Below are 19,469 nucleotides of genomic sequence, written 5' to 3'. Positions count from 1 at the left end.
CTGAGCTCCGAATCCGATGGAGTCAGAATCAAAATTTTGCTTCGACTTTGACTCCAATTGAAACTCCAATCAGAGATTGAAACTCCAATTTTCGATCGGAATTCTGATTGTTTAATGGGCCAATTTCGAGCCCTAAAATTAAAAAAAAAAAGAAAAAAAGAAAAAATAATAAATTTATTGTAATACATCATTCAAAAACTCCTATACAATAGTTCAAAACATTGATAATAGTAAACACAATCCATTTTAAACAAGCCATAAGGAAAAACATATTGAACAGTCCATAAAAGTAAAAACATTGTCTGCAACACCATTTTTTGTTGTTGGTGATACCTAAAATTAAGATAAAAAGTCATAATCAATAAAAGGAAAACAATTGGTTAAGAAAATTAAACACGTTAAAAGTAAAATTTGATTATTGTGATGACCCGCTTTCGCGTGTATTTTCACTGAAGGGTTGTTTTTATTTTAATTAATATATTAGTTTATTTATTTTAATTTATTGCATTTTAAAATTGATTTTTAATTTATTTGATGTTATGTTTTATTTATTTTAGTCGTTTTGCAGTTTTTAATCTCTTTCTCGGCGGTTTTGTTTTGTTTTCCCGGAGTGAGGATTGGACCTCATCTCTTTCCTACATCTCTTTTTCCCTTTTTCTTTTTTCTTTTTTCTCTTTTCTTTTTCTTCTTTCTTTTTCTTTTTCTCTTTTTTCTTTCTTTTCTTTTTCTTCTTCCTTCTTCTCCCGTGCGTTCCGTCTCTCTCTCTCTCTCTCTCTCTCCTCTCCCATGCCGGTTGCAGCTCAACCCCTCGACCCGCCGCCGTGCGGCACACCACCCCCACCGGTCGAAGCCCCTCCCTCCGGCGCACCTCCCCACCAAATCCCAGCCCCATCCGGCCAGCCGTTTGGCCGGAAAACGCCCTTGAAGCCCCCACGATTTTTGCCCCGATCCGCCGCCGTCGCTCTACCTCCGGCCACCACTTCTTCACCACTTCATCACCGGTCCCTTGCCGTCCTAACCCACCCATTTCCGGCCCCTAATAGCCACCGGAACAGCTCCCACGAGCTAGCTTTCCATTTTGGGAAATCTGGCCTCTCTCCGCCGTTTTCGCCGCCACCCACCACTTCTAATAGCTTCATAATCATCCTTAGACCATTCCCTATCAATCCCAAGCCCTGGTTTGTCCCCGTTCAAAAGTGGATATTTTACAACCCACGGCCACAGTGAATTTTCACTGTTACGTTGCTTTTTCTCCGCCGTTTGCAACGTCGCAAGCTTTCTAAAAATACCATATAGTGCTGTAAGTATTTTTCAAACCCTATTTTCAGATTTAAATATATATTGCTCATTCAATAATTTTATCTGCTGGTTGGTTGATTCTGGACTGAGTCCGAGGAGTTCGGGGGTCGGATGGATGGAGGACGGAGATGCTTGTTTTATTGATTTATGTTGGTTGGTTATTTTTGTGCATTGATATAGCATTTACATGGTGCATGCACGTGTGTTTTTATTTAATTGAGAAAAACCTGTTTAATTGGCGTAAGTGGACTTCCGGGTGCGTGTGTATCACGACCCCAAGCTGAGATGGGGTATTATCTCGGTGGAGCTCCTCTGGTCACTCGGGAGCGGAATAAACTGAGTGATGTCCCCTGGGTTGTCGCTGGGCGACGACGGGAGCGGGGGCTATGGGATGCTTGGCTACGAACGCGCCGGGCGCGGAACCGGGCATCGCTCTACGCACCGACTCCGTGGCCCTTCGCTGGTGAGGGCTAGAGGATGCTTGGCTACGAACGCGCGGGGCGCGGAACTGGGCATCGCTCGTTAGGTGTCACATGAGTGGTGGTACTTTGCGGTGTGGCACTGGAGCCAGGGTGTGCGGATGACCCCTAAGGGAGGTCATGGTGCATACGGATAAAACTGAATAATGGTTTGAGATGGATATAGGCCAAATGTGACTTTTGGCGTGATATTTGGAAAGGGTTTGTTTTTGGGCCAAATGAGTTCTTTTGGCGTGCGTGGAAAAATATGTTTTTATAGGTTTGTGCATTGGCATCACTTCATGCATATTGTTTGAGTTCTATAGGCTTTTATCTGGTGGTGTTTGGATTTTACTTACCTGCGGTACCATTTTTTGAGTCCGTAGATTTTGGTACAGGATTCGAGGAGGAGGAGGAGGCTGAGCCTGAGGATGCGGCTCCGCTGGAGTTTTGAGTCGAAGTTATGCTTTATAGTTTGGTTTAAAACTATATTTGTGTTTTTTGTAATATTTTATTTATGTATGTTTTAAACAGTTTGTATTATATTAAGAAAAATTCTGGTACTTAGTTATATGACTTTCGTTATCCGCTGCGTGTTCCTTCGTGCACATTTGTTACTTTTGCACACACTTGGCACTCGTCGATAGGGTGGTGACCCGGGTTGTCACCATCCGGACGTCTCGATTTCCCCGTGTCCGTGCGTAGGGATTTGGGGGCGTCACAATTATCATTTCTCACCAATAAAATTTAAAAGGGGCTTATCAACTTATCCATACTCCAAGTCCATGATCTATCAACTACATCCCAACTCCCAATGATTGTCCATCTCAGACTCAGACTATCAGTCATCGGCAAGTATGTTAAGGTTCACAATTATATCAATGAAATCATAAAAAGTAGAAGTTTAATAGATTTATGAAATAATAAAAAGAATTAAATAAAAAGATTGAAATACTTAAATAATTATTTCAATAAAATTTAATAATAAGAAAACAAGTAAAATAAAGTTACCCGATTCAAGCTTATAGCTCTCAGCATCAATGTCAAGGTATATAGTCCAAGGGGCGTATCACTTATCTAGTTTTGTGTGCAAACGAGGGCCTTCATGGTAGACGGTGACAATGAACTTTAGTAAGAATCCAATATTTGACCTCTAGTGCTAAATGCTGACTCAGAGGCAACCGCGGTGATGGGAATAGCTAGCACATCTAAAGCAATACGAGAAATTATTGGATACTTGGTAGAATTAACCTTCCACCAAGTTAATAATGGAAATATATTACTAGGTGCTTCGACCTATTCCATAAAATACTGTTCAACCTCAGAAGTACACTGCATAATATTTCTTGTTGCAACAAGTTGATGATATTGATTCACAATGTTGTAACCTTGACGGCGTGGATGCAATGCTCCATCTGGGCTAAGGTCATCGGAGGGAGGTGTCAGAATGGAGTGTGAGGTACTCACCGCGGATGAAGGCTGACCACTATTGCTATAGTAGGAATATAAATCATCAAGATCCCTTTTAAGCGATGTAATAAACCGTACAACCCTTACTGCTCCCATTATGGAATTTGCCCAAAATTCTATCATGGCTAACTTATATCGGGGTAGGATCACAGCCAAAAAGACTAATCTATTTATTTTCTCAACATCCCCCAATATTTATTATATTTGGTTTGCATCCTCATAGCCATATCAGATAATAGTCCGCTACGATTAGTACAATCTTCTTGCAAGTGGTAGTGAAGCTCTGAGAGCTCGCTGAAGAACAAGTTCGAAGTCATATATGTGGATCTAGATATCCGCATAGTGGTGTCATAAAAAATTTACAAAAATGTGACAAAGTGCCCCACATTAGTCCAATCATGTGTGTCAAGTGCACCAAGCCCCTTTCCTGCAGGCTCCAGCAAAGCATACTTAAGACCCCAATTCTCAACCTCCATCCGCTCGAATGCTCTTTAGTCCTTTTGTACCACATCCAACATCATGTATGTCGAGTTCCATTGAGTCGGCATATTCAAGCACAATGTCCTAGAACATGAAATCTCAAGCTGTTCTGCTAAATCCCTGAACTTAGATAGCTTTTAGGAGGAAGCCTTCACATACCGTACAATGTTGCAAAATCTGGTAATGAAATCGTCAACATTTTTTAACCCCTCAGCAACAATCAAGTTGATTATATGAGTACAACATTGAACATAATAAACTCGTGGTTGCGAATGACATAATCTTTCACACTCGTATTCTACTTGAACCATTCAATTGCAGTGTCATTGGCACTGGTATTGTCAATTGTAATACATATAATTTTTTGAATTCTCCAATCCTTTAAACAATCATCCATCTTTGCCCCAATGGATACACCCTTATAATCAATAATTTCTTTGAACCCAATAATCCGTTTTTTCAAATTTCACTCACTGTTGATGTAGTGTGTTGTGATATACATGTAGGAAACGTTCTGTATGAACGTCCATATATTAGTCTTAAATGAAACTCTCTGGCCAGTGGTAATAAACATATTCTTCATCTCCGCCTTCTCTTTTGCATACCTCTTTATACAATACCGCATCACTGTATACCGTGAAGGTAATGAAAATTGTGGCTCAATAGTCTTGACAAACTTTTGGAAGCCTTTTTTGTCGACTATGGTAAATGGCATCTCATATTTAATTATCATCTCTACAAGCATATCCCTCAACAATTTCTCATTGTATTAAGGGATGACTATTTTCTTAACCTGTGTACTATTAGTGGCTGTAGAAGTTTTGAAATTGAGCTTGGTCTGATCAGTGGCTGTTAATCCCTTGCTTCTTTGAATGACATCCACAAAGTTGCCCACAGTAGTGGCATCTCGCCTGTGGGCTCTCACAATCATCAGGAATATTGGTGAAATGCTCCTATATCCAAGACTTTTTATTAGTAGTTCGTGGCAAAGGTGGCCTTGTAGAAGAAGGTAGTAGATCCGGATCATCCCCAATATCCATCTCCTCGTCCTTATTAAACTTATCTTCATCTTCTATGTCTACTAGGAGTGGAAATCGACTATTTGCACAAAAAATAGTTGCTCTAGAAGTGGGTCTAGATCTCAATGTCAGTGATGGAATTGTGGCATTTGGATTCCCTTATGACCTTCCACTAGGTGAAGCATCCATATCTATAAAAAAATAAAATAAAATGAACGGTTACTATAAATATGTAGAAAAAAATTAAACCATAAATAATTCTCTTAAAACTTGTATATTCCACAAGAAATGAAGCAAAAGTACACATAATTATATGATTTGTACAATTCCATCAAACTAAATAATTGTATGAGTTTAGAAGAAGAAAAAGAAAGTAAACCTACTTTGATCACGTATTCACTGCATTATTTCTCCAACAGCACATGATCATTTACTCATGTGTACATGTGTCTATCAAAACAAAAAATCATTAATCACTTATTCAACAGTATCACTCCAATCTTCTATGAAATTACTAAAAGAAAATCATTTCACCACTAAAACATGCATACAATAGTTTAATATTGCATTTTCACAGAGAGAGAGAGAGAGAGAGAGAGAGAGAGAGAGAGAGAGAGAGAGAGAGAGAGAGAGAGAGAGAGAGAGAGAGAGAGAGAGAGAGAGAGAGAGAGAGAGGTCTTGGTTGAGTTATAATAAGAGTCAAACACCCCCCATGAATAAATTAATATTAATGGTTAAGTCTTTTGGAAAGCCAAATTTCTACACTAACTTCGACAACCATTCTCTTTTGTTGTATTCTTGCTTTAAACTCCTTTCATTTAACCACAATCCCAATTACATAAACAAAGGATACTAGTGTTAAATAAAACTTGAAAAGAAACATCATTTTTCAATCTACACAATCCAAACTCAATAACCAAAGTCAATAACATTATATAATTACATGTAACTAATTATGTAAATGTTATTTGAAATTATATGATAAATTATTAGAAAAATTAAGTTACTATGCACACTAGGATTCTATTTTTTAATCTAAATGTTATTTAACTTAGGTTGAATTCAAGATGCTTGGCAAGGTGTTGAAACTTGCCAGACATAGGTAATTTGATCAATATGTGTGGAAACAAATCAGCAAGCTATAAAAGTTCCTAAAAACTTGTCTGCCCAATTTTATTACTATCCTCATTATGATGGATAAATATATTTTACAAACAAATCAGCAAGCTATAAAATTCCCTAACCAAGGTTTAAAAAATTTCCTATACGAAGCTTTCCAATATGTGAGCAATGAAAGCAGTAGCTATTTACAAAAAAAAACAAGACTATACAATTCTGTCAAGACGAATTATAATGCAATCACCAATATAAATATATGTACGGTTTAATTCCCTCGGAGAATTCCCTTATCTAGCATACATATGGCCCTTGAGATATTTATTCAAACAGTTTGCACTCATCTTCCATTTACATTCTTGCATTCTTGCAACATATAATCACCTATTGCATTCATTCCTAAATACATCCAACCATTTCCACACTTTTACAACCATATTCATAGTTCCCAAATTGAAAATAAAAACCTTAAAATTACCAATTAGCAAATAGTGGTGCAGTAGTGAGCAGTGACATTGTGAAGACGGCGATAAGGCAAATGGTGGTGTGACACAGCTGCGACGACGACATGAAGAAGAAATGAAATGGTGGTGCGGCACTAGAGGAAGAAGAACAGACCAACCCAAGGTCCCAAGTTTCAGCGTCATAACTCGTGAGAGAGACTGGGGTCAAGAAGTAGTGAAATCAATTCACGGTGAGACTTGAGAGCTAGGAAGAAGAAATGAAGAAGAAAGGCAATGGGGCTTCTTCTTTATGTAGCAAAATGATGTCATTCCTATTTAAATTGAATGTCATCATTTAAGTTAGGAATAAAAAAAACATAGATGCAAAATGACGTCATTTTACATCTGTATTTATAAAAAAAAATCGTAGTCAAACTCCAACTCCAACTTCGACTCCGTTTAAACTTTTGGAGTGACTCTAAATTCCGACCACTTTGACTCTGTTGGAGTTAGAATCGAAACGAAAGTCGGATAGAGTCAGAATTCTCAGAGATTTTCATAGCCCTAGTATAAATTTGATGCTCTCTCAACGTGTCCAGGGTCAATTTCAAGTGTTCCTGGTACTCATTTTCACTCCTGCTGTAAATTAAAATGTATTCAAAAAATACAAATACAAATCTATGAAGGTAGGATCTAAATACCTTGTTCATCAATCCTTGAAAGGTAGAGGGTGCATTGATCAGCTTGAAGGGTATCATTAGGAACTTGTAGTGTCCTTCGTGAGTTCAAAAAGCTGTCTTGGAAGCATCTTCATGTTTGACCCTTATTTGGTTGAACCAAAACCTTAAGTCTAGCTTTGAGAAAATTTCAACCTTGAGAAAATTTCAACCCCATATAATTCATCCATTAACTCTTCCCCCATCGGAATGTAAAATTTATCCTTGATGGTGGCCTAATTCAACTACCTATAATCAACATATAACCTCCGCAAACCGTCGACCTTCCAAACTAAGAGAACGAGTGAGGAGTAGGAACTTTGGCTAGGATTTATGACCCTTGAATCCATAAGCTCCCTTACAATTTTCTCTTTTTGGTAATACAGATAGTGGTAAGGCTTTATGGAAATAGACTTGGTCCCTGGCAACAAATTGATAGTATGGTCCCTAGCTCGGGTTGGGGGTAGTCCTTTAGGCTTTCGGAATACATCCTTATAGGACTGCAATGAAGTTTGAATTGTGGCTGAACTCCCTTTTACTTTCTGCTGTTTATCTTTTGTTATCCTTTCCGTAACAAGCAAAAACACTTCCTTATTTTCTAACTTGTTGCCTTGCTGTAAAGACCCCTCTTCAATTAAGTGTGCTATAGTCAAGCCTTGGAGTGTCAAGGTTTTTCCTTGGTAATGGAACTGCATGGTCAAATTTTTAAAATTTCACAAAATGGGTCCAAGTTGCCTGAGCCATTGCACCCTCATAACCATGTCACACCCTGCAAGTACTAACACATGAACATCCAAAGTAATGACTGCCTTCTGTATTTTCACCCTCACACTCATACTTTCCCATTCACTGGAGAGTAAGTCACCATTAGTCACTCTTAGATTGACTTTTTCAAGGATTATTTTGGGGTAGGGCAACTCTGTTTAATTTTGCTGGGTCTAGGAAATTATGGATTGACCATGTATCAATAAGGATGGTAACCCAAGTATTTTCTATGGTACCTGTTACTCTCATACTCTTGGGCTCGAGGGAGCCTATCAAAGCATGCAAGGATATCTTAGGATTTACCCAGACAACATTAACTTCCCCCTCTATCATTGTATTTTCCACTCTAGGTTGGTTTTCTTCAAGAGTTCATTCTTCATCATTTTTAGTCAAGACTTCCTCCAGTAAATATAATCTTGGGTTTTGACATGTATGACCTAGATTCCATTTGGCGTCACAATAATAACACAGCCCCTTATTCCTTTGGTCTTTCATTTGAGCTTTAATCTTGTTAATAGGTAAGTTATTTTTTTGTTGGTTCAGCTGGTTGTTTTTTTTTTTGTGGGGTGGGATTTTTTAATAAACCTAGTTCTGTTGAAGGGTACTGAGTGGGTTTGGTCTATTTCTTGGCTAAGTTGAGATTCTCTTCTTGGATTTTGGCAAGGTTATAGGCTGTAGCTAGGGTTGAAGGACTAAACATTCTCACTAGAAGTCTAATCTCGTCCTTTAGGTCACTTAAAAAACAATTAGTTTGTAGGGGTCGAATAACCCCCCTCAATCTGTTGGCTAAGGATTCAAACCTTGCCTTATATTCTTCCGTAGATCCTCCCTTGCCTTAGCCTAGTTAGGGCCTTTATGGGGTCGTCATAGGCATTAGGTCCAAACTATAGGAGTATGGATCTAACTAGGGAATCCCAGTCAGTTAGTTGGCCAGATTCTTCAAGGTTTCGAAATCATACAAGGGCCTACCCTTGTGAAATAAGGCCAACTGTATTCGGTGTTGGGGGCAAAGTGTTGTGAAAAGAGAAAAAATGGTTTACTTTATATAACCAACCTGTGGGGTCTTCCCCATGAAACATTGGAAAATCCAGTCTAACAAATCTGGTTTGCATTTTCTCACCTTATTCCCGATTCAACACCCTCAATGAAGAGCTATTTGGGCTGTTGCTTCGATTTCTTTTTTGCATTTCAGCTGTTAAAGCTGTCATTTGTTACATCATTGATTGCATTTATCTTTTCAGGATTGCCAAATCTCCATCAACGGAGTTTTCCAGGGCTGCCAAAACATCTTGCAGCTGTGTCAAGCGGGTTCCTTCAATCATAAAAAATCAGATTTTTCTCCCAGAGATCGGTGTCTCTCTAATACCAAATGTAATAATTTTGTAATGGTCTAAGAATATTAAAGAAAGATCCAACTTCAAGGGGAGAAAATCTCTAGATTTAGAGAGAGAAAGTGAGAAAAAAATTCAAATTACTTTTAGGATAACCAAACAACAGAGCCTCTGGCTCATTACAAAGCATGTGACTCTCAGATGGGCTTAGGGTCCTTGACGAAAATTAAGACAACTAAGTTTACTTGATCCATATATGGGTCTAGCCCAAACTCGAAACACTACTTAAGGCCTGAGATTCCCAAGGCTATCACTTCCAAAATATACTTAAAGAAATAACACTAATACAACTCAAATAAATACCACTTCAGTCCACTTAACAACATGGCCCACATGGTTAATACCCAACTAAAATACTAACTTAAAAAGATAAAATAAGATTTTGAAATAATATTATTTTAATCCACACTTTAACTTTATAGAGAAGTACAATATACATACACTGTGGTCAATATATGATAACCAAAAGTACAGGAATGCTTTTAACAAAATTCCAGAAAGTTAGCTGTCTTGCATAATTGGGAAAAATTGATTTTTACCTTGTATGTGGGCCTTGATCTTCGGCGGAGGAAATCTTCTCATTGACAGCAGAGGAAATCTTCTCATGATTTACGGTGGTGTTAGGGTGTGCATTAACATGCCCTTGCAAGTTCAATGGGAGTTAGCAGATGTTGAGCTTGTCTCGTAAGGAGGAGAATTTTGCCATGATTAATGGTTTGGTAAGAACATTTGTTGGCCGATCCTTTCCAAAAATAAAACGGACAATGAGTTGTCGTTGGGCGACACGCTCATGGGCAAAATGAAAAGCAATAGCCACATGTTTAATGCGAGCATGAAGTACCAGATTTATTGAGAGATAACTGGCGCCAGTGTTGTCACACCATAGTATAGATTGCTGATAGAGAAAATGCCAAGATCCTTTAGAAGACTTTGTAACTATATTAGTTCAGTAGTTAAGTTTGCCAGTGCATTGTATTAAGCTTTAGTGCTTGAGTGAGCAAAATTTTGTTGCTTTTTGGAACTCCAAGAAATGAGATTTGACCTGAAAGAGATAAGATAACCACTAGTACACCGGTGATCATCAGGGCACCTAGCCCAATTGACATCAGGGAAGGCTTGTAACTGAAATGATGATTTTCAATAGATAAACGACCCATGATTTTGAGTGGATTTGATATATCGAATAATTCGCTTGACTGCAGTCCAATGGTTGATGGTTAGACGTTGCATATATTGACATAGTCAATTTACAACAAAAGATAAGTCAGGTCAAGTGAGGAGAAGATACTGTAAGGCTCCAACTGTACTGCGATAGAAAGTGGGATATGAGAAAGAATCATCATCAAATTTAGAGAGAGAGTGAGATGAAGACATGGGCGTGGATACCAACTTTGCATTAGACATTTTGGTCTTCTAGAGAATATCATATCTATATCGAGATTAACTCAGGAAAATGCCATTAGGTTGCATGGATGTCTCAATGCCCAAGAAAATATTGAGGTGGCCAAGGTCTTTAACTGGAAGATCAATCCAAAGCTGTTGAATGAGATTAGCAATGGCTGCTTTTGAAGAGCCGGTGACTAAAATGTCATCCACATAAATGAGAAAGAAAAGTTGCACATCCTAATTTCTGTATAGAAACAGAGAGGTATCGGCTTTTGAAGTTGTGAAATCAAGTTCTAATATCCAATTGTTGAGCCTTGAGTACCAAGCACGTTGGCCTTGCTTAAGCTTGTAAATAGCTTTGTTCAGTTTGCACACATGATGAGGGAATTGAGGATGGATAAATCCTTAGGGTCGAGCCATGTATACAACATTCGACCATGCATCGTGCAAAAAAATATTTTCCACATCAAGTTGGCAAATGGGCTAACCACGAGTTACTGAGATGGAAATAACTAGGTGAATGGTTTGTGGCTTGATCATTGGACTGTAAGTTTCATTGTAGTCGATGCTAGGTTGCTGTGTGAAGCCCTTAGCCACGAGCCTTGCCTTATGACATTCTATACTACCATCAATTCTTCTCTCTAGACATTAACCGGAACACTCATTTTGAGCTAACTAAATTCATGGAATGGGGACAAGGCACAAGAGACCAAGTTTTGTTGTGTAAGAGAGTATCAAATTCGGTGGTTATGGCTTTACACCAAGCTGGTTCTTTGGATGCAATAGTGAAAGAGGCGGGTTCTAGTGAGTAAGTTTTGGCTGTAGCGATCATGGCTAGGGGAGGATGTAACATAGTGTCGTCGATGAGCAACATGGCTTAATAATATTGTTCTTGAGGCAAGTGACCATTTGATAGGTTGATATAGTAGTGAGTGGTGGAGGTGAAAGTGTCAAAGCGGTAGATAGAGTAGAGACAACTGATGGAAGTAAGGAGAGCTCAGCAGATGGTTGTGAGGGCACTAGAACATTATTGGGTGGAGAGAAAATAGCAGGTGAATGGTCGGTAACGTAAAAAATCATCGTAGCAGGAGCAGTGAAAGAAGTTGATGGTGTCGGTTGTAGAGGTGGGTTGCTCACTGGAGAAGATGAAGACGTGGCAGTTGGGTGTTGGGCTTGTGGGCTTGAAAAGGTTGTATGTAGGTGGCCCATTGTGGAATCCCTTGGCTGTGTTTGATGGACCTTCAAAAAAGAAAGAAAGACAACAGAATTTTGAACTGTAGAAGGGTAGAAGGCTGGGCTGAATGTGATTCAAGAAAAGAGAAAGCGGGCTTCATCAAATCGAACGTCATTGGAAATTTAAGTATGGCTTGTGGGCTGATGGAAACATATGTAACTTTTATGAGAATGATTGTAGCCCATTAAAATACACAATTTAGAGTGATAGTCTATCTTTTGAGAGTTATATACTTATAGGGACATATATTGGGTCAGCAAGCACTGGGGATGTAATTGGTCCAGTTTTATACAAATTTTGAGACCGAACCGATATATACCGGTTTTATATTTTCAAGAAACGATCCCAAACCGGTTATTCTCCTAAATCAGTATTTCCGATTTTACCGGTTCTAGTCTGGTTCGGTCCAATTTTTCAGTTTTAATCAAGTGCCAATGTCATAAAAAAAATATAATTTTCTTATGTATACTAATTAGTTAAAGAAAAATTTAATTAATATACTAATGTATATTAGTATTACTACTATATTATGTCTTTATCAAAAGGAATATATTGAAAATTTATTAGGCTATAAAATGTAATTAATATATATTTTATATTAATAACATGCCATCAAACAAATGTTCATATTTAAGATTAAAATTTTAAGTTATAAATTGTAATATAAAATTAATTCATATATAATTAAAAATGATATATAATATTTAATATAATATTAAAAATTAATTGTTTTTACATATATATTTTATAAACTGGTCTGATTCGGTCCTGAAAATCAAGAACCGAAATCAGACCGGATTTAACTTGTTTTTAAAATGTAAGAACTAGTCTCAAACTGAATTGATTCAAAACTGGACCAACGGATCCGATTCGGGCCGGTTCTCTGATTTTTTGGTTTAAATTCTTACCCTTAGCAAGCACATTCAAAAATTTTAAAAAATTTGTAATCACATTGAAAAGACGTTTAGTGGGAGATTTTTTATGAGTAACTGGAGATAGAAGATGATTAACGAGGAAACAGATAATTTGAAAAGCATCAATCCAAAAATGTCTTGGCATTGCAGTGGTCTAAAAAAAAGAAAAAGAAAACAAAAGGAGGAAGACGTGTGTAAGTGGGGCTCTTGTACCATAAAAAGATAAAATAAGATATGGAAAGAATATTTTTTTATTCCAAACTTTAACTTTATAGAAAAGTACATGGATACATTTGACAAATTTCCAGCAAATTAGCTGTCATGCATAATTGGTTGAAATTGATTTTTGACTTGTACGTGCGCCTCGATTTTTGACTGGTTTTTAAGAGAAATGATATTTGTAATCATGATTGTGTAAGTGATGTGTAATCATTTTGAAAAAAATGAATTAATAAGTGATCTACATGAAAAAAAATTAATTTTTTAATCGTGAATCTTATTTTTTTTCAAAGCGATTACGGGACGTTTATAATTCTACGACTGTATGTAGCATTGTTGATCTTTTAATAGATAGCAGAGCAGGGCCGGCTTAATATGTCGTTGGGTTTAAGTTGAAAATTTTGAGCGAGGTTTTTTTAATTTTAAAAAAATAAAATAAAATAAAATAATTTTAAATTTAATTTTTATATTATTTTTTTATTTAAAAATAATTTTTATCCTTTTGCAAAGTAAATTACTGATTAAAATTTTATATCACATTTTTAACTAATAATTGACTTAATCTTTATTAGAAAATTATCGATTTAGAGAGCATTTGATCTAATTTAATTTTACAAGACGTGCTTTAGACTTTGCTGGTTTTGATTCAGAAATGAAATGAGGTGGTTTTAGATGAAAAATAAAAGTTGAATAAAATATTATTAAAATAATATTTTTTTAATATTACTATTGTTTTAAGATTTAAAAAAATTGAATTGAGATTTGAAAAAATTAAATTGTTTATTATATTTTATGTAGAAATTTAAAAAAATTGTAATAATAAAATAAAGTGAGATGAAATACTTTTCAAATCTAAACGAGACTTAAAAGTAATTATAATCATTATTTTCAATAAAATTCTATAAACAATCTACGCACTTGGAAAAATTTTGGCACTTGCCTTTTCAACCGATAATATAAGAACTTGTTATGAACACTCAAAAATTAAATTTTGCTATTTATAATTTTCACATTATATATTAAACTAATAATGATAAAGGAGAAATGTATTATTATAAGAAGAGTATGTCAAATAATTATTATGTGAAAATATTTTTAAAATTAATAATGATATAATATCTATTTGATACTTTTAATATTTTTTTATTAAGTTAATTTATTTTATTTAATTAGGCTATTTTTCTTTTTAATTAATTTTACTTAGAATTTTTTTTTGAGCCTTCTTCCACCAGGGACTTAAGCAATTGCAATTTGCCTAATGGAAGAGCCGGCCCTGCAGCAGAGGAAATCCTATCAGGATTTATGGTGGCGTCGGGGTGTGCATTAACATATCTGAACTAACTTTAACTGAATTCCCTTCCCCTCCCTCGTACTTGATTGTCACTCTAGACTACCAGGAGATGCCATCCTTCTCGCCTTCTTCATCGCCATCTCTGGAGTTTGGCTCGATGGGCGTGTTACAGAATATTGAAGAAGCAAATCCATTTTAGGCGGTACGAGTATGCTTTATTAAAAGGAAAAGTCTATCCATCATCCGGTTTCCTTTTCCACACACCACACTCCTGACGTGGCCAGCCGGTTCGGTTCACACGTCACGGTTTAGAAATGAAATGTAAAATTGAAATCCCTACCTCAGTGCCTCCCGCTTTCAGTTTTCCCTCTTCAGACGTCTCAGCTTTCCCTGAAACAACGAAGACGGAGCGAGGCCTCCCGAGGTTGTGCCTTCATTCTTCCCCCATACCCATTACTTCAACTACGGTTATGGAGTCAGGCGAGCAAGGGAAAGACCCAGACGCAGCATTCTGTGTCACCCCGAGGCCAACAACCCCAATCCCCTTCAGTCCCGAACCCTAGAAATCACCCCCTTCAGTTCCGAACCCTAGAAATCACCCCCTTCAGTTCCGAAACCTAGAAATCACCCCCTTCATTCCCTAGATATATTATTTCTCACCCCGACGCCAACAACCCCATTCAGTCCCGAACCCTTAGAGATCAGGCCCTACGGTCCCGTCGCCCCCATTCTTGCTCAGCCCGACGCCAACAATGCCCTTGAGTCCCGAGAAATGAGCGCCTTCAGTCCCGAACCGTAGATAATCGCCCCTTTAGTCTCGAATCTGTTCTTACCTTCGAAGTTGGTGACTCGAAGGCTAACCGAGACGCTGGACCGAATCTTCGAATCAAAGGTAGGTTTTTATTTTTATTTTTATTTTTTTATACAATCTGTGTATCTTGGCGTGAATGCATTTCTTCTCACTCTCACCCCTTCTCTCAGTCTCAGCCGGTTTATCCTTCAGACCCGAGCCACTACAAGATTCATCCTGGAAGGTAAGTTTTTTTGAAGTCTAACCCGAATAGTTTTAATCTTTCTTTTGTACTTAGAAATTAAAATTATTGGGTCGTTTATGCACGTTATTGTTTAGAAAGTGTTCTGATATTTATTTGGGTTCTTGTTTTTGTACAATATACGATAAGTTAAAATTGTTGTTGAAAGTGGTTTGGAAATTCAGTGTTTGGTATGAAGATGTTAGTTGCTTATCAATCACAGCTTGGTTTATGGAGGTCGGGTTCATATCTTGTAGCAGTGTAAGCTGTAGATCTATCCCCTTAGTACAGGGGATGTAAGCTTATCCGAAATGTTAAATTAAGGTGGCTGAACCAGTGTGAGTAAAAAAAGTTTTGTTAGCTTTTAGCTAGCATAGATAGAGTATTCATTATTATTGTATAGTATTTTACTACCTTGATATATATGTTGGTGATATGTCAGTTATTACATTAAAAGTAGCTTCTGGTTTACCCAAATAATGAGGTTGATACCTGATATAGATAAAAAGTTTCTGCCTTAGCGATATTCTGTGCTTTGGTCTTGCAATTGGGTGCTGATATGAAGTTTGTTCTCCTGCATGTGCTTGTCAGAAGTAATATCATATGGACATGGGTTTAATCTTACCTCTATAAATTATGTTATGTCTACTATTTTGTCTATGGGGGGGATTGAGGTCTCTGTCCTTTAAAGGTTGATGGGTGATGGTATCATTGTATACGGAGGTGTGTTAATGGATCCAAGCTTCACGATTTTTACTGAAACTTTTATTAGTACGCACAATAAATTATACTTTGAATGTCGAATGGTGGCAATGGTGGGTATGCTGAATGTCTAAGTAATAATTTCTTGGTTTGTTTTTGTTCCATTGGGTTGCCATTATACATAACAAGTGGTTGTTAAAATTTTGGGTCTTCGAGCATCCAAGCAAAGAGTGAAGGTATTGGAGCATGCAAATATAGTGGGAACTTGGAATTTGAAGTATAGCAGGACCCATTTCTTGTGTGCTACAACTGCATATTAATGTGGAAATTGTTGTTTATAAATATGATATTTGTTTATCAATTTCTGGTTTGTTGATGGATTGCACCTGAGATTAGCCATGGCTGAAGTAGTCATACAGGCCTAGAGTTATGTCACTGTTATCACAGTTATGGTTTAATGATTTTCGCATCTCGATGGGCATGCTACCCTGAATGTTTTGCCTTTTCAGGCTTAAGGTAGATTGATTAAATTTTTTATATGCACATACTGTTTTGTTTTCCAGCATGCATCCAAAGCTTGCAGACTCTTAAGGTTCTTTATACAAAGCTTTCTCATGTTGACCATTAGTAACTGGTATTCAATTAAATCGCTTGAATCATCATGGATGAGTATTTCACATTTTGCTATGCTGTCACTCTTAGCTCATGCACACTCTTTAAGTATATAGATATATCTTAATTACGTTTGTTGGACAGTGGAAGAATATTCATGGATGCTTGCATTTGAACGTAGTAGTTTTGTTAAGACATTGGATGGTTGATTAAATAAAATCAACCTCTGCTTTAATACTATGATCTTAAATATAATTAGCTCTGCTTTCATACTATCTTAAATAAAAGTAGCTCTTAATCCTAATACTATCATTTAAATCAATACCAAAAAACAGGATTACATAACTTAAGTGAGGTAGGAAAGAGATCAATTATAAATTCTATATTTTTAATTTCTGAGCCTCAGAACAGTGATAAATTATAAAACCAACTGCCTTTGCGAAGTAATTTGGAATTGGCACATCCTGCCAATATGAACTAGAAGTGCTCTTCACACTTCACTCATACAACCCACGGCTTGAATTGGAACACTCTACAAACCTGACCCTTTGCCTCACACAACCGAGGAGACTGACTCTTCCTCAAAGGTAGGTCTTAACTAGAGTATAGACTCAAACATCCGAAAATGGCATTGGATGCATGGGCTCCCTGTTACAGTCCGATTGAGGTCGGTGAATCAAAGCTATAGGAAAACCTACCTTCCATGTCACAACTCTGTGGCCATCTCCAACCCACTGTTCTCTATTGTCCCTCACCTTCCACAATTATTAATAAAAAAACAAAAAAAAAAACCAATAATAAAAACAAAAAAAACCTGCTTGAAGTACCCTAATTTGCTCTATAAATTTATAAACTTTCATTGAACATCTCCAACCCAAACATAGTCTGGAAAAGGGAGAGTTAGATAGAGACAATTGCTACCATGTGTATTTTTACCCGCTATGATGCAAAAGTTTAAGGACAGCAACGAGATCCTGCAGTGAAATCGGTAAGATTTACTCACAACACACCCATTGTATACTATTAACTGCATGATGATTCAATTTGACCTGCGTTTTGTTGTTAGCATTTTACGCATGCAGCTACAACTGCATTGATAGTTTTGGCATTTGTCAATCATCATCTAGATCAACTATGGCATCAAGTCAATCATCATCGTGTGTACTGAATGATCTTGAACTTGACTCGCCAAGTTGTTGGTGTGGTTTGAAAGCGCCATTAAAGATCTCCCGCACCCACAAAAACCCGAATAGGAAATTCTATGCTTGTCCAAATTTCCAGACGGTAAATACTCTCGAACTTGGATTATATCATATTAAAGGTCATGTACAATAAGTTATAGTAACTTGGATATCGTTTTTCCTTAATTGTACACAGGGACAAACAAGATGTCAATTCTTCGTTTGGGAAGATATACTGCAATCAGTACTACGTGAGACTGCCAACAAGACAAGAGAGAATGAACTTCGTCTGAGGGAGGATGCTGTTTTGTTGCGTGAATATGAAGCCCAACAAGAAAAGGACAAACTAAGGGAGAGGGAGACTCTGCTGAAGAATCAAGAAGACGAACTCGGAAGAAGGATGGCCTCGAATAGGATTGGCCGTATTTTGTTGTGTATGTGTTGGATTGTATCTCTTGTTAGATTTTTTGGTTGGTTCTGAATGTGTATCCTATTCGATCTAAATTAGTAAACGTAGTGGAATATTGGGATTGAATTCTCATATTTTCCCAGCCTGTAAAAGCTGTTTTGGAGCTGGGGATAATTTTAGGCTTTGGTAAGATTTTGGAACTTGAATGCTGTATGGCGTGGCAAGATTTGGAAACGTGAACAGCCAAGTAGAAATTCTGAAACATTGCCAGTGCATTGTCTGTAAAGCATTCATACTGAAAATGTCCATGCCCAACAGATCGGGTTGTATAGAATTTTTGTTATTGTTTTGGCTTTGATACAGATTGTAGTGGACGCATATGATAATTTTGTGGTATGGGAAATGTATTTTTAGCACAACTCTGCCGCCGTGAATCCATCCCCTTCCGTCTTACACGTTCCATATAACCAAATACAGCATTGAATTATCATACTCCCCATGAAAAACTGCAGTTCTCTCAACTGGATAAATATAAGAATTTATTTTACCTAACCAAACAAAAAACAACCAATGAATATTGGAATAACAGCAGCGTGAATTCCTCAACCCCTGCGTCGTAACGAAATCAACCTCAAACACCAAATTAGGAGGGCAACATCCCCCAAAATAATGCAATCTTTCAGGATCCAGCAATGTAAAAAAAAAAAAATTAATTCCCATTTGCGAAATATTAACTACAATAGTACCTGTATATCCCACTTCCCCTTGAATGGAAGATATTTATGGTCACTATAAATAGGACAAAACTTACTGAATAATTTACATGGCAATACCTCTTCTTTCAACGTGAACATAAATAAATATTAGCTACATTGTACCTGTATATACAACCCAATCATCATACAAAAGTTCTTTATTGCCCACAAAAGTTCTTTAGTTACAATGGACATATATGAAAGGTCTACAATCATTTGCCCACAACGCAAGCTTGAAGTAACTCAACCCTATTATTATGAGTGGAACTTCTAATAACCTCCATACAAAGTATAAGCGCAGTTACAATAACAGAGCCTCTTGTAAAAAAGTCAATACATCATGTCCCCTCCACTCCACCCAATTAACCAACGATGGAAACCTTGCAAGCTTCCTATTCTCAACATGCTTGCAGCACCATATGTTTGATTTTAACATATGGACACATGCATTTCACGCATCCTGCAGAACCTCATTATATCCAGCATTATGGAAGAGAACAAACCACTATTTGTGAGTACACGACCAGTTACATTAACATGCTCAACATAAATTCTTGTTACTATCACCACCCATCGCT

The 19,469-nt window shown here is 37.0% G+C and overlaps 1 protein-coding gene across 1 annotated transcript; it reads left to right on the top strand.

Annotated features, from left to right (window-relative positions):
- Positions 1-17,643: 17,643 nt before the first annotated feature.
- On the top strand, positions 17,644-18,580 carry LOC122300397 (uncharacterized protein At4g04775-like). The gene is made up of 2 exons (XM_043111019.1): positions 17,644-17,830; positions 17,924-18,580. The coding sequence occupies exons 1-2, from the start codon at positions 17,681-17,683 to the stop codon at positions 18,206-18,208; spliced, it is 435 nt and encodes a 144-aa protein (XP_042966953.1). The 5' UTR covers positions 17,644-17,680; the 3' UTR covers positions 18,209-18,580.
- Positions 18,581-19,469: the final 889 nt, after the last annotated feature.

The sequence above is a fragment of the Carya illinoinensis genome, chromosome 2 (genome assembly GCF_018687715.1).
Source record: "Carya illinoinensis cultivar Pawnee chromosome 2, C.illinoinensisPawnee_v1, whole genome shotgun sequence".
Taxonomy (NCBI): domain Eukaryota; kingdom Viridiplantae; phylum Streptophyta; class Magnoliopsida; order Fagales; family Juglandaceae; genus Carya; species Carya illinoinensis.
This window is presented reverse-complemented; position numbering and strand designations above follow the sequence as displayed.